Below are 14,127 nucleotides of genomic sequence, written 5' to 3' on the forward strand. Positions count from 1 at the left end.
GATAAAGTTTGAATCTTATTCCTTTACATTTAGTTTTGTCAAATTTAATATGGATGTGGCTGACCGAATGTAAACAATAACAAGCTTCCTAAAACCGGAAGTAATTTAGAAAACTTCTGGTGTATCCCTCCGCTCATGTTATGATTAAGAGGCGATGTGTGAGCAGGCTTATTATTCTGGGAAGCTTTATTAACGTGATTTAAGTTTAAATTTGCGAGTAATTTTACAATTCAAAGGGCATTCGGTAATTTATGAATTCTAACTGGTTGTAACCCTAAAACAAATTTGGAGAAATAAATATCACAGCATAAATAAAGTGTAAGGTTTGCAATGTTTTGAGTGTTATCCCTTGTTTGGCTACGTTAGTTATTTTTTGGGTTGCATTTTGCAGGTCATAGCATGCTTATGGAGTCTTCCAAATTTTTATGTTGTTTGTGTTTCCTTGAAATTTAAACTCAAAAAACGTGTTATAGTGGAAACACTACAAGTATAATAGTGTTTGATAGCGATCTTCTTTAAGCTTAAGCTTAAAAATCTATCGGAAGTAGTAACCCGGATGTAATACGACGAATTTTAACCACTAGCGCCATCTGTACTTAGCTTTACACAGTCAATCATCCATAAGAAATTGTGTCTGAATGGATTAAATTTATTTGTTTTTCTTTTCATAACTTTACAACGAGGACATGTTATTGAAAACAGCCATTCAAAATGAATATTAATTTAAAATAGGTCTAGTACTCACCTTGTCATTTCAGTAGGTGTCGTTTGGAAAGATTTGACGTCTTTCAGACAGAAAAACGGCGCCATTGCGTATGCATTCTGAATAGTTAATTTGAAATAACTTTCATCGTACATTACTGAGATGTATCCTTCTTCTGTGTCATCGGCAACGATATTTTCTACCACCCATTTGAATTCTTCGTCTGAATTTGAATCAGTTGTTAATCTAAAGTCACGCGGCCAACTACACCAAGACCAGTAATGATTGACTGTTTTTTCCTTTGTGAATCCTGAAATCAGAGTAACTTTCAACTAAATTCAGCTTTTTAGAATAAAAGAAAAAAGATAATTCATTTAAACTCTTTATTAAAAGAATTTATTGCGATATCATTTTCCAAAAAAAAAATAAGGGTTAGTAGGGGTAAACTAATCAAGTAAAGTTTATGCTGTACATCATACTCATTGAACTATAGTATGGTTCACATTTGCTTCAGCTTTCATACTATTCAAATTTGGGCAACATGATAGCATCAATGACTTTTTGAACGATACTGAAATAAGAGCATGGTACTGTGGCGTAACTACCACAACAATTATTAAACATCAATTCACTAGTATATAAGATATGCTAACTCGAAACAATCTTGGGGTAGTTGTTGATAGACGAAGGCTGGCATTGTCGAAAGATCCTTTCCCCACATTGGAGACCTGTTGTCGTGATATGAGTACGCCCACTTCGATGGATAGTCTAAATTGAACAGGTGACTTGCTATTTGCGATTACGTTATCACCCTTCTCGCGCTGTTGCTGCTCAGTCTCATTTGCACTCAACTGTTAGTAGCAACATAGGAAAGACCACACACACAACCATGAACTTAATACGGCTTTTACGACAAACGCTCTAAACTCGATGGACTTAAAAACAGCTCTCATTATCAGCGTTCACAATCCGGTGACTTTAATACAGCTCTCTCGGTCTTTCCGAAAATACGGCATCTAGTGGTATCCATTCATCTGATTTTTATCCCTGCTATATTCAACTGTAAGTTGAAATCGTATAGTCTATTTGTGGAAAATGGCGGTAGGTTTCCGTGAAAATTTTATCAAAGCAAATTCTTTAATTTTAAGAATCTCTGAATCCGCCCCTGTCCCATCTTGGATTATGTGTTATACTTTTAATTTTTGATTGCTCAGCGTGCGTTCTGTTCTTAACAAAATTTTGATGATGATATATAATTTGAGAGTGCTATAACGTAGAAAGAGGAACAATACGAATAAAGGCATCATTTTATTAGATTAGAAGAAATAGCATTTAAAAATTTTTGAAACTTCATATATATATATATATATATATATATATATATATACAAGGGGTGATCAAATGAAAAGGTACGAAGCGACGTAAAAACGTAACAGTTAAATATTTACATATTCCGCTATGGGAGAACGTAGCGAGACATCTCGGGATGCGATTGGAGTCTATGACTGGGATCGGAGCATGCGCGGGTGCCCACTTAAGCAGGAGAGAGCAGAGGCTCTTATCAAAAGCGGCGTCCAAATGCGGCAGTCCGTATGAGGACTGGATGGCGTTCGCGTTGCAAAATTCGACGATTGAGGAGCAGTGAGGTGCACAGAAAAACCATTAACTCCGATGTGTACTGTGAGACACTCTGACGCCTACGCAGGTCCATCAAGAACAAAAGACCGGAGCTGCTCAAGAAGGGTGTGGTTCTGCTCCGTGATAACGCGCGTCCACACGTCTCCAGACTCACACACATGGAACTGGCCAAGTTCAAGTGGGACACGTTGGACCATCCGCCCTACAATCCGGACTAGTCGCCCTGCGAATTACATGTGTTTGGTCCACTGAAGAAACACCTGAAAGGGAAGCTCTTCAACTCGGACGACATACTCAAGGACGCTGTGAAGGACTGGGTCTCGTCAAGACCACAGGAATTCTGGGAACAAGGCGGCTTGTTCATCAGTGGGATCGCTGTGCACAGGCCTACGGTGTATATTTTGAATAAAGTCTACATTTGTACCCACCGGGTCGTTTCGTACCTTTTCATTTGATCAACCCTTGTATATATATATATATATATATATATATATATATATATATATATATATATATATATATATATATATATATATATATATATATATATATATATATATATATATATATATATATATATATATATATATATATATATATATATATATATATATAAATTATGGTTAGGTACAAAAATATGGATATTTATCATAACTCTAAAGGCATCAATAAAGCATAATACATTTAAATAACTTTCCAAAGAATTCTAATAGCAGAATCACAATGGTATAATTTTGTCAAATCAATAAAGTGTCTAAAATATCACGCACCTCCTTTAAATTCTGGCTGGGAGACGGTCTTGAATTTTTCATATTTAGAAATATACTGCAGTATATGTTAATTATCCAACATAAATTTATTTATAAAAATGAAATAACCATATTTAGAATTTCCTTATTTGTCGCCTTCCCTTTGATGATTTAGTTCGAAATTAAATTTAAATAAAGATGATTTTGAAAGTCAAATCAATTTATTTATGAAAATTAAATGAATATAGTATTTAGAATTTGCTTAACTGTCTTCACTTTGACAGTTGAGTTCGAAATTAAAATTAAATAAAGATGATTTTGAAAATTAAATCGATTTATTTAAGAAAATTAAATAAACATATTTACTATTTAATAATCCTTCTCCTGCCCTTTGACAGTTGAGTGCAGTTAGGTAGGAAGAGGACTATTAAATGATGTTATCAGTTTACAGAACAATAAGAAGAATATAAAATAGTTAAAATATCTTACTCTTTGATAGTTTACACTTTCTAAGTATTTCTAACTCTTTTCTTAGTGCTGTGAATGAACCGGCAGGTGAGAAATGCATGCTGTACTGTCGACAGGTTGACGCTGCCTCTAGAAATCTGTGTTCAGGACACAATCCGATTTCTTTTGTTATTGGGCAATAAGGAATCCATTTATTGTCTAGGCGGCAATTCCTCAACTGTTCTGTCTCTACAAGTATGATGTAAATTGTTTTTAAAGGAATTAAGACGTTTTCGAGATAAAAATTTTATTTTCGAGTTGTCGTTGAGCAACAGACATTTACGGCTACCCATGTTCGACTTCGTAACCTAGTAATTTTGAACCTTACCCAGAAGACAAGGGAATTCGTGTATTAAGTATTTAGGGGAAATTGGCTTTAGTGGAGAACTTTTTGGTGGAACAAACCCACATTTGCGTTACATGGAGAGGAAAACCACAAAAACCTCCAATGGTCAGCCTGACGGCGAGGGGACTCTAACCTATGATCCGTCGACCACTGAGGATATTTTACGTCGGCATTGAGGTTGGTACGAGTCAGGTGTCGAATTCGTATCAACCAGTGATGGTCAGGATTCGAAAGCTCTGTTCCCTGAGCCGGATCAGTGATAAATATTTAATAACCGTCGTTGAACAGACGACCCAATTTTGAGTTTATGGCTATCAATGTTCAACGCCTTTGCCTTGTAATTTTGAATCCAATCCAGAAGACAAGGGAAATACTGAATAAATATTGGGATGATTTGCCATAGTGGAGGACATTCTGGTGGAACTAGCCAGCATCTGCGTTACATGAAGAGGAAACCAAGAAAACCTCTCACTGTAATCCTGACTTCAAAGGGACTCTAACCCATGATCTGTCTATTACTGAGGAATGTTTTACGCCATCGCTGTGGTCGGTGCCAGCAGGGTGAGGAATTCGCATCGACAAACTATGGCTGAGATTTGAACCCGGCTCACCCCATTGGGAGGTGAACACTCTATCCCCTGATCCACCACGACTCCTATATAAATATTGATTTTTTCAACCATACGAAAATATGTTATTAGTATCTATATTAATATATTTCTATATTAAATAAATCGTAACCGCTGTCCCCACCGCCACTGTTTTGTGAGTTGAACTTAATGTTACACTTGTTTTGCTGAGCAAAACACTATAAGTTTTACATATTAGTTTGAGAATTATTAACTGTTAAAGTTTTAGTTAAGTATAGTATGCGGGCTGCCCTAATGGCGGTAGGTATTGAAACTTGACGTGTTGAAAGGGCCATTTTCGTTTATGAACTTGACGAAAGCTCCTTAAAAAAAATCCAATTTTCTCGTAAGTTATGGTGATTTTAAGTATTTTTATAACGATTTTTCTCTCTTTCGTTGTTTTAAATGATGATTATTTATCGATCATAGAAAATTTTATTTCTTCCTCTTGAGGTTTTTCTTTTATATATTATCGCTTGACTTAATGTCAAGAGTAAAAAAAAAAGTAAGTTATTCTGTTTTCTTATGTTAAATTTTTTTAAAAGGAGAGTTGATTTTTTAAAAAATATTCAGGTACTAGTTTGTTTTGTTACGATATTTATCTCAGTACTAAAAGGCTTTGCTCCCTATATTCCGAGGGATGGTGAGCGGAGCCTTTTGGCACTAAGATAAATCTAATACCATCAGAATGCATACATTAATGCTCGTGTTTTAAAAACAAATCTTTAGTCTCTAACACCTCCAAGAAAAATATATGTTTCAGGGGGATATTAAATGGCAACGAATTACGATAAGTGAAATACAGATTAATTCGTATTATTATTTATTTATTTTTATATTTTAATTTCAATTATTTATTCATTTTTCTTACGAAATTGCTAGGGTCGGGATAGCCTGTTTGATAGGGTGTTGGGCCCAAGTCCAAGAGGTCGTGAGTTTCGATCCTCGTCTTCCAAAGAGTTCCCATTTGGTAAATGGGGGGACTAGTGCACGTTAAATGTGTTGGTTCACAAAGTCCTCCATGTTTCCGCAACGGATCATACCTCTGGGATGTTGAATTGGAGATTGATCATTCTCTGGTTCAGGTCAGAATTAAGATCTGGATAAAGGAATAGATGTATTTACGGGTCTGCCCTAAAAACGGGTTGTGACGTATGTGTGTGGTAGAAGTCAAATTCTTGTCGATAGATGGCGCCACTAAAAAACAAGATGAAGAGCACTTCCTTTGACTCAATGGCATACGACGACAACTCGAAAATGCTACTCAGCAAGCAGGGTGAAGGACAGAAGCGATTTTCTTCAGACTTTTACTGCCTGCTTTGCTTCTAAAAAGTATTAGTTTACGATTTTGTTGAATTTTATGATATAAAAGCAGTATTTATTAATTTACCATCGGTTTCTGTGACGTAAGTAGTATTTTCCTGTGAAGTTTCATGGATATCTGTCGTAATTGTAGCTTCTGATTCAGTTTCATGCCTAAAAAATTAAAATGAAGGAATGAAAATTTTTTAGTTCATCTTAAACTTCTTGAACTGTCATTCAAGACACTATGTAATCAATGCCTTTAATATATAGGGTGTTCTGTAAATACAACTCTAAAGCTATAATAATAAACAACTACACTAAAAATAAAGACAAAGGAGTAAGCACTAGGGTGTTTGTAACACCACTAAAGCATGAAAGAAAAACATTTAATTGATACTACCAGTACATTCAATACATTTATTTTCAAGCTAGTAAATCTCTAAACCTTAGCGATGTGAAGATCGAAGGTTTGTATTTCAGGATACACAGTGCGCACAAAAAGAAAGAAAACCGTTCCACTTTGAATAAATTTTATTCTAATGATTGGATCTTCCCGTTCTGGGACTCAATCTTAATGACTTGAAGGGGTGATCTCAAATATGCTAATTAATAAGTGAGGACGATATTTTCAGTTAAGAAATTAGACACAAAAACGGACTTTCTCTGAATAAACATATCTTTTTCGGGAGGATTCGGATTTGAGACCCTCAAAATAAAGGGAGTAGCCGCAATCTGGGAAATATAATCTTCATAGTTTAGTCAGGAGAGCACTTCAAAGTTTGTACCCCTGAATGTTAATTGTACTTTTTGCGCATTTCACTATATTTCGAGAACTTTTTAAACCAATTAAAATTATTGTACACAGTTATAAAATTCGTTCATCCAAAGATAATTCCATACAAAAAGTAACTTTTAGTAAATATTTATTATTTTTTATTACACTGGTGTGCAAAACTTCAGCAACAAGTGGTTTTTCGGCCACAGCTCCCCAACAAAGTATAAGATAGCCATGAAGTTGCAGTATATTATGCACATAATTCAGTAGAAAGATTATTTGTATGCAAATTTTAGAAATGAAACGTCGTAGGTGATGTAAGTGTACGTAAACCTTGTGGGTCGGGGCGCGCTGGTCAAAGTTGTGATAAAAGGATGAAGAGCACCGTAGTTAAAGACATTCGCTGCAAGTGCAAGTGATTTGTTCTGTGAAACATGTCTTCAAGAAATCATTTAAATGACTTTACTCGAGGAAGAATGATTGGGAAGCTTGAGGAGGGGCGTAGTGTGACCAGTGTCGCCGAAGAGTTCGAGATCAACAAAAGTGTTGTTTCTCTTGCTTGGAATGCCTTTAAAACTACTGGTACAGCGGCATGGAAGGTTGGTGGTGGCCGTCCAAGGAAAAAAACACCAAGAGATGACCGTTACATTGTCCTCCCGGCGAAAAGAAACCGTTTTCAGTCAGCGAGCGCCATATCTCAGCAACTGTGCACAGCCACAGGACGACAAGTATAAAGATTTACAGTGGCCAGACTCCTCCACAAAAGTGGCTTATTTGCTAGACGTCCTGAACGCTGCATAACTTTTAAAGTTAGCCATCGGCGGCACCGTTTAGAGTGGTGCAGAGAACATGAAACCTGGACACCTCATCAATGGAGTCGTGTCTTCTTCATAGATGAGAGTCGTTTTAGTGCTACAAGCGATTCTCAACGCCAGTTGATTTGGAGAGAGGTTGGAGCTCGATTTCATCCCAATAACATCGCGGAAAGAGATCGTTACGGTGGACCTGGAGATGTCGTCTGGGGTGGTATTATGTTGAACCGGCGGCCTGAGCTTCAGATCTTCGACCGAGGTTCTGTAACTGGAGACCGCTACTGCAATGAGGTAATCCTACCCCATGTGCGTCTGTTCCGAGTGGCCATTGGACCAGACTTCCTTTTTATGGATGACAATGCCCAGCCACACCGTACTGCTAATGTTGAAGAGCTACTGGAAAGTGAAGATATCACACGAATAGATTCAGCTTACTTTTCAGATCTAAATCCCATAGAGCACGTGTGGGATGCATTAGGGAGACATCTTGCGACACGACCGTATCCTCCTGGTAACACCCATCAGCTGAAAGATGCATTAAAGGAGGAATGGAGACGTTTACCCCATGAACTCCTGGATAATCTGGTGCTTAGCATGGAGAGACGATGCCAAGCAACAAATATAGTAAGGGAAGGGCATATCCCATACTAGGGAACATCTGCCAGTTGTACTTACGCTTCTTCAGGCAATCATGTGTAACGCCACTATATGTCAAATAAAGCCTTTTTTTTGTTCCATACCCTACTTTAAACTTTATATTCCTTTCTGGGCCATTATTCTTTTACCATCGTTTAAGTACAAAATAATGTACATCATATTCAAATTTCATGTCAATTGGATGATTTCTTGTAGAGTTATGACAAAAAACGTACTTGTTGCTTAAGTTTTGCACACTAGTGTACTTTATTTAATAATGGTCAAAAGGTTTTGAATTGTAAGGTATACAATTTTTTGCAACATTTTAAAGAACGTAATTTTACATGGCAAAATACAAAATATTATCAAAATCGGTTCATTAGTTCCTGATAAATTGAATTTTAAACATATGATTTCTTTATAATTTATAAAAAAATTTCAGATCTTACAATTAAATTTTTTTTCAACCTTAGTAATAAGAAAAGGTTACTAATTAATTTTAGTTTTGAACAAAATTAATTTTAGTTTTGAAAACCCACATCCGAATTAGTTAATATCAAGCATTAAATGTCATGTAATCTATGTAAACAAAAATGTACAGTGACTTAAATAAAATATATTACGTGATCAATATCCCAAATAGAGGTGTTGCCACTTAAAACAAATTATCAATAAAAATTTGATGAAAATACTTTTTGGTAACTCACCTTTCTGTTGTTTCAGTGACATAATCAGGTGTCGACAATCTTAAATGCTTTTGACAGAAAAACGGAATTTTTGCTCTTTGAACAGCGAACTCAAAATTATCTTTTTCGTAGAAGATTGTGATGTATCCTTGATCGACTGATAATTTATCAGATTGATGTTTCTCCTTGTATGTTTCGATTTTTGTTTTGAGCCAATCATAACTTTCATTCGTTGACTGTATCTTGAATCCAGAGTCTATGGAAGGCCACCAAATTTGAGTCCAAGATTGAAAATCGGCTGTTTTGTCTATTAAAAGGGACGAAAGGTTAAGTTTCAAATTGAAAAACCATATGTGTTAACAACAGAGAGTGTTAAGAATTGACAAAAAATATAAACTCTATTAAGGTCAATGTGAATAGTCGATTATTAGTAATACTAACCGGTCAATATTAATAATAACCAAATAAGCTGGTCAAAGTTAATAATTTGATCGAAAATATCACATTAACCGGATCGAATTTATCACATTATAACAATAATTGGAACCTGATAAAAATTACAAAGTAAAGATAGATGACCCTGAATGATAAGTTTTGTTTTTAACATCGCTTTATAGATTCTGGATAAAAATTGTACATTAAAAATTAATGATTCCGAATGTGATTAAATCTTGTTTTAAGCATTGCCTTATAGAACCTGGATTAAAATTACATATTAAGGATTAATGACTCCGAATGTGATTAAATCTTGTTTTAAGCATTGCCTTATAGAACCTGGATTAAAATTACATATTAAGGATTAATGACTCCGAATGTGATTAAATCTTGTTTTAAACATCGCCTTATAGAACCTGGATAAAAATTACATATTAAGGATTAATGACTCCGAATGTGATTAGATCTTGTTTTAAACATCGCCTTGTAGAACCTGGATAAAAATTACATATTAAGGATTAATGACTCCGAATGTGATTAGTTCTTGTTTTAAACATCGCCTTATAGAACCTGGATTAAAATTGCATATTAAGGATTAATGACTCCGAATGTGATTAGTTCTTGTTTAACATCGCCTTATAGAACCTGGATAAAAATTACATATTAAGGATTAATGACTTCGAATGTGATTAGATCTTGTTTTAAACATCGCCTTGTAGAACCTGGATAAAAATTACATATTAAGGATTAATGACTCCGAATGTGATTAGTTCTTGTTTTAAACATCGCCTTATAGAACCTGGATTAAAATTACATATTAAGGTTTAATGACTCCGAATGTGATAAGTTCTTTTTTTAAACATCGCCTTATAGAACCTGGATTAAAATTGCATATTAAGGATTAATGACTCGGAATGTGATTAGTTCTTGTTTTAAACATCGCCTTATAGAACCTGGATTAAAATTACATATTAAGGATTAATGACTCGGAATGTGATTAGTTCTTGTTTTAAACATCGCCTTATAGAACCTGGATAAAAGTTACATATTAAGGTTTAATGACTCGGAATGTGATTAGTTCTTGTTTTAAATATCGCCTAATAGAACCTGGATAAAAATTACATATTAAGGATTAATGACTCCGAATGTGATTAGTTCTTGTTTTAAACATTGCCTTATAGAACCTGGATAAAAATTACATATTAAATATGGTTAACACTGAATGATGAGTTTTGTTTTGAACATTACTTTATAGAATCTGGATAAAACATTGCATATTCAAAGATGATATACCATTAAAGAAAAGTTATTGTTTTGAACATCAACTTTTTGAACGTGGATGAAAATGACATATAAAAGATGAATTTCCGAATAACCCTGAACGATTAGTTATCAATTTTAAATATATAGTTTAATAAAATATGAACAAAGATTATACAGTAAATTAAATCTGTATTACTGAATGATCTTAAGCTATTGATTATTGTCAGTTTTAAACATCGCTGCATGTAACAGTTTGCTGTTAAATTATTATATATTTTCGATAAAAACCAAAGGAACCAGGCTTACTTTTAGCTATTATGCACGTTTTAAGTGCTTGTAGGTCTTCTCTGAATTCTTCAAGAGATTTCGGTGTGTATAAATCCATGTAAGGTTTAAAACAAGTTATTTTAGCATATCTAATATTTGCAGCAGGACACAACCCTATTCCCCCTCCGTTTAATGGACAGTAAGGAATCCATCTACCATTGATCAGGCAATCATCATTGACCTCTGGAAATAAGTAGTATAATCATTATTTTAAATATAATTTAAGCATAAACGCTATCAACAATCTTTATTATATATGTTACTGTTAAAGTGTAAAATCCGTTATTTCATTGAATAACTAGGTATTTTATGAAATATCTAGACAAATCGAGTAAAGTATATAAAATTTTTGAATTCCGTGATTTAACTAGGTATTCAATGAAATAAATATTCTATAAAATAATAAGAAATAATGCTAATTTCTCAACGCCCGGTGGCTGAGCGGTAGCGCTTCCTGGGCTTTCATGCCTTCAGCCTTTCATCCTTCAGAGGCTCGAATCCCGACTTCGGAACTAAAAGTTTTCGTTCATTCCTTCAATAGATGAAGAGTTTCCATTGTCCTGCACTCTTCAATCTGAGACCCTGAACTATACGAATACAAAACTATCATTAACACATAAATAGCGATGCAGCAACAGAGCTAACATGTCCTTTTAAGTTTCATATTTATTGTTTATAAACTGCGTTTGTCGTAAATGGTTACAAGGCCTCATAGTTTGGAATTCCCGGTATTTTTAACCGTACCAATTGTAAACGGTTACAAAACACTAAATGTAAAAAAAAAATTTCTAACCATAAACTTTATGGTCAATCGGATGGACAAACTACTGCTGGCAGCTTTATCGGAATTTCAGAATGGAAATTCTGACAGTGTGCGGCTTCCTTAATTCCGTAGTTTGATTAATAGCTAGTGATAATTAATAAGCATATTTGAGGTTAAAACTTTGAAATATTAAAGATTTGATTTTAGCACGTGAAGAACCGATCATTAGAATATTAATTATTGAAAGAGATCTGTTTTTTTTTTCTTTCTGTATGTTTTATATATTTGAAAGCGATGCATAGTATTCGGATTCTTACCCGTCATAAATTGCATTTGATTATTTATATCAAATTAAAAATGTTTTTCTAAGAGAGAACATACAAACCACGTGTATTGGTTATTAAAATAACTTAATTTACTACTCTGACTTTTGACTTACTGAATTATTTAGAAGAAGGAGTCTACAAATCTACATTGCAGGGGGAAACTACTTAATAGCCAGGTCTCATGAAAAACTAGTATATAGTATTAGTATATATTATTAGGATATAGTATATATATAGTAATATTATAGTAGTTATAGTATTATATAGATAGTTAGTTGATATAGTGTAGTATATATATATAGTTAGTATAGTAGAGTAGTGAGTAGTGATAGTGTTTAGAGTAGTGTGAGTATGATTATAGTGTAGTTGAAGTGATAGTAGTATATATAGTAGTATATATATAATATTATAGTATATAAGATATAGTATAGTTATATAATAAGTAGTAGTTATATAGTATTAGAATGTAGTATAGTAGGTAATATAGTATAGTTATATATTAATATATAATATTATATATTATATAGATTAAGTAATTTATTAATATATATATATATATAATATATATATATATATATTATATATAGTATTATATATATATATAATATATAATATCATCTCTATATTATACTACACTAATACTACTATACTACTACTAACTATCTCTAATATACTCTACTATAAATCACTCTATCTACTCTACTATACTCACTACATATCACTATCATACTCTATACACTACTATCTACCATCTACACTCACCACCCACTTCACTACTCACTACTACCCACTCTACTACTCAACACTATCCATACTCACTACTACTACTACTCCACTACTAACCTATACTATACTCTAACACACACATACCCCCTACCTAACATATGTATAACAAGTTTTTTTCTTTTTACTTTTTGTGTAAAATCGGGGCAAGTAAAAGTTTTATAGCTGTTGTTAATAGCCGAAGAAATTGTCTTTTCTTACAAATACCAATTCATCTTTTAGAAGTCTGATAAAACATAAATTTTATAAAGATATACGTTTCCTGTAGAATAATTTTTAGAAATACATACTTAAAAATGTTTTAAATAAAATCGACGTTTGTTACTTTTCCGTTATTAATTCGTACACATGTTTTAAGTTTTGTTCCCATGAGAAACCTGGTGTATCTGTCTGTTTCATGAAAAAACTCAAAGCTCACTGAAGTCTATACGGAAAGAAATTTTTTATAAGTTTACCATCTAAGTCCGTGGTATAAGTTGTATCAGGAAGAGTATCATTGTCATCCGTCACGAAAGTTGTATCTGGTAAAGTTTCACTGAAGTTTTTGATGGGAGTTGTAGCAGGTTGAGTCCCCTTCATATCACTAAAATAAAAAAAGAGAAATTTTTTTTTTCAAGTTGAAGTTGTGCGACTCAAAGAATAAGAGCAATAGTCATTCTCAAGGTTCAAGATATGACGAGATATGAATCAAGGTTTAAAGACAGGTGTGAAAGGTAAAGAGCTGTCAGTGCGACGGATTTTTTTATAACCGTCGTTGAACAGCTGAACCAAGTTTTTGAGTTTACGACTATTAATGTTCAAATCCGTAGCTTTGTAATTTTGAATCCAATCCAGAAGACAAGGGAACTCCTGGATCAAGTATTGAGCGAAATTTACCTTCATGGAGAACCTGCATTTGAGTTACATGGAGAGGAAAACCACGGAAATCTCCCACGGTTAATCTGATGGCAAGGGGACTCTAACCCGTGACCACCCGCCTACCTCTGCGAAGTTTTTCCGTCAGCACTGTGGTCGGTGCAAGCCGGATGCGGTTTTTGTTCTTGAAAAGGCAAAAGGCATATAATGACTCTGAGAACTCCTTGGCAATTTCATCTTTCATTGTTCAATTCTTCAGATCATTTGCTATTTCATCTCTAAATTCAGAATGAAGGCCGCAATTCATTAATACGAAAAGAGGCTTTCTTCTTTAAATTTAGACCAGTGGCTATTCCCTCGTTAAATTCAGAAATAAAGGCCAATTTCATTAATATGTATAGATATAACAAAGATCGTAGAAAGACTGATGCCCCTTGCTACGAGAAATAAAAATTTATTTTATCAAATAAAATTTTTTTTATGAAACACGAATTTCCCATTTACCGGTTAATATAGTTATTGTTAATAATCTGTAATTACTGTTATAACAATACCTGATTGGGATATTTAGGAAAACATTAGTGTATAA

At 33.8% G+C, this 14,127-nt stretch overlaps 1 protein-coding gene across 1 annotated transcript in view; it reads right to left on the reverse strand.

Moving 5' to 3' along the window:
- Window positions 1-258: 258 nt before the first annotated feature.
- The window catches only part of LOC147804341 (uncharacterized), a 63,564-nt gene continuing 49,695 nt past the window's right edge, over window positions 259-14,127 (reverse strand). The window contains exons 21-27 of the mRNA XM_087151536.1: window positions 13,139-13,266; window positions 10,791-10,994; window positions 8,808-9,093; window positions 5,963-6,048; window positions 3,580-3,786; window positions 746-1,013; window positions 259-274 (exon numbers count right to left, since the gene is read on the reverse strand). Coding sequence (XP_087007662.1) covers window positions 259-274; window positions 746-1,013; window positions 3,580-3,786; window positions 5,963-6,048; window positions 8,808-9,093; window positions 10,791-10,994; window positions 13,139-13,266 — 1,195 coding nt within the window. The remainder of the gene's footprint in view (window positions 275-745; window positions 1,014-3,579; window positions 3,787-5,962; window positions 6,049-8,807; window positions 9,094-10,790; window positions 10,995-13,138; window positions 13,267-14,127) is intronic.

This window comes from Parasteatoda tepidariorum, chromosome 9 (genome assembly GCF_982258835.1).
Source record: "Parasteatoda tepidariorum strain Cologne lab strain chromosome 9, Ptep-v5.0, whole genome shotgun sequence".
NCBI lineage: Eukaryota > Metazoa > Arthropoda > Arachnida > Araneae > Theridiidae > Parasteatoda > Parasteatoda tepidariorum.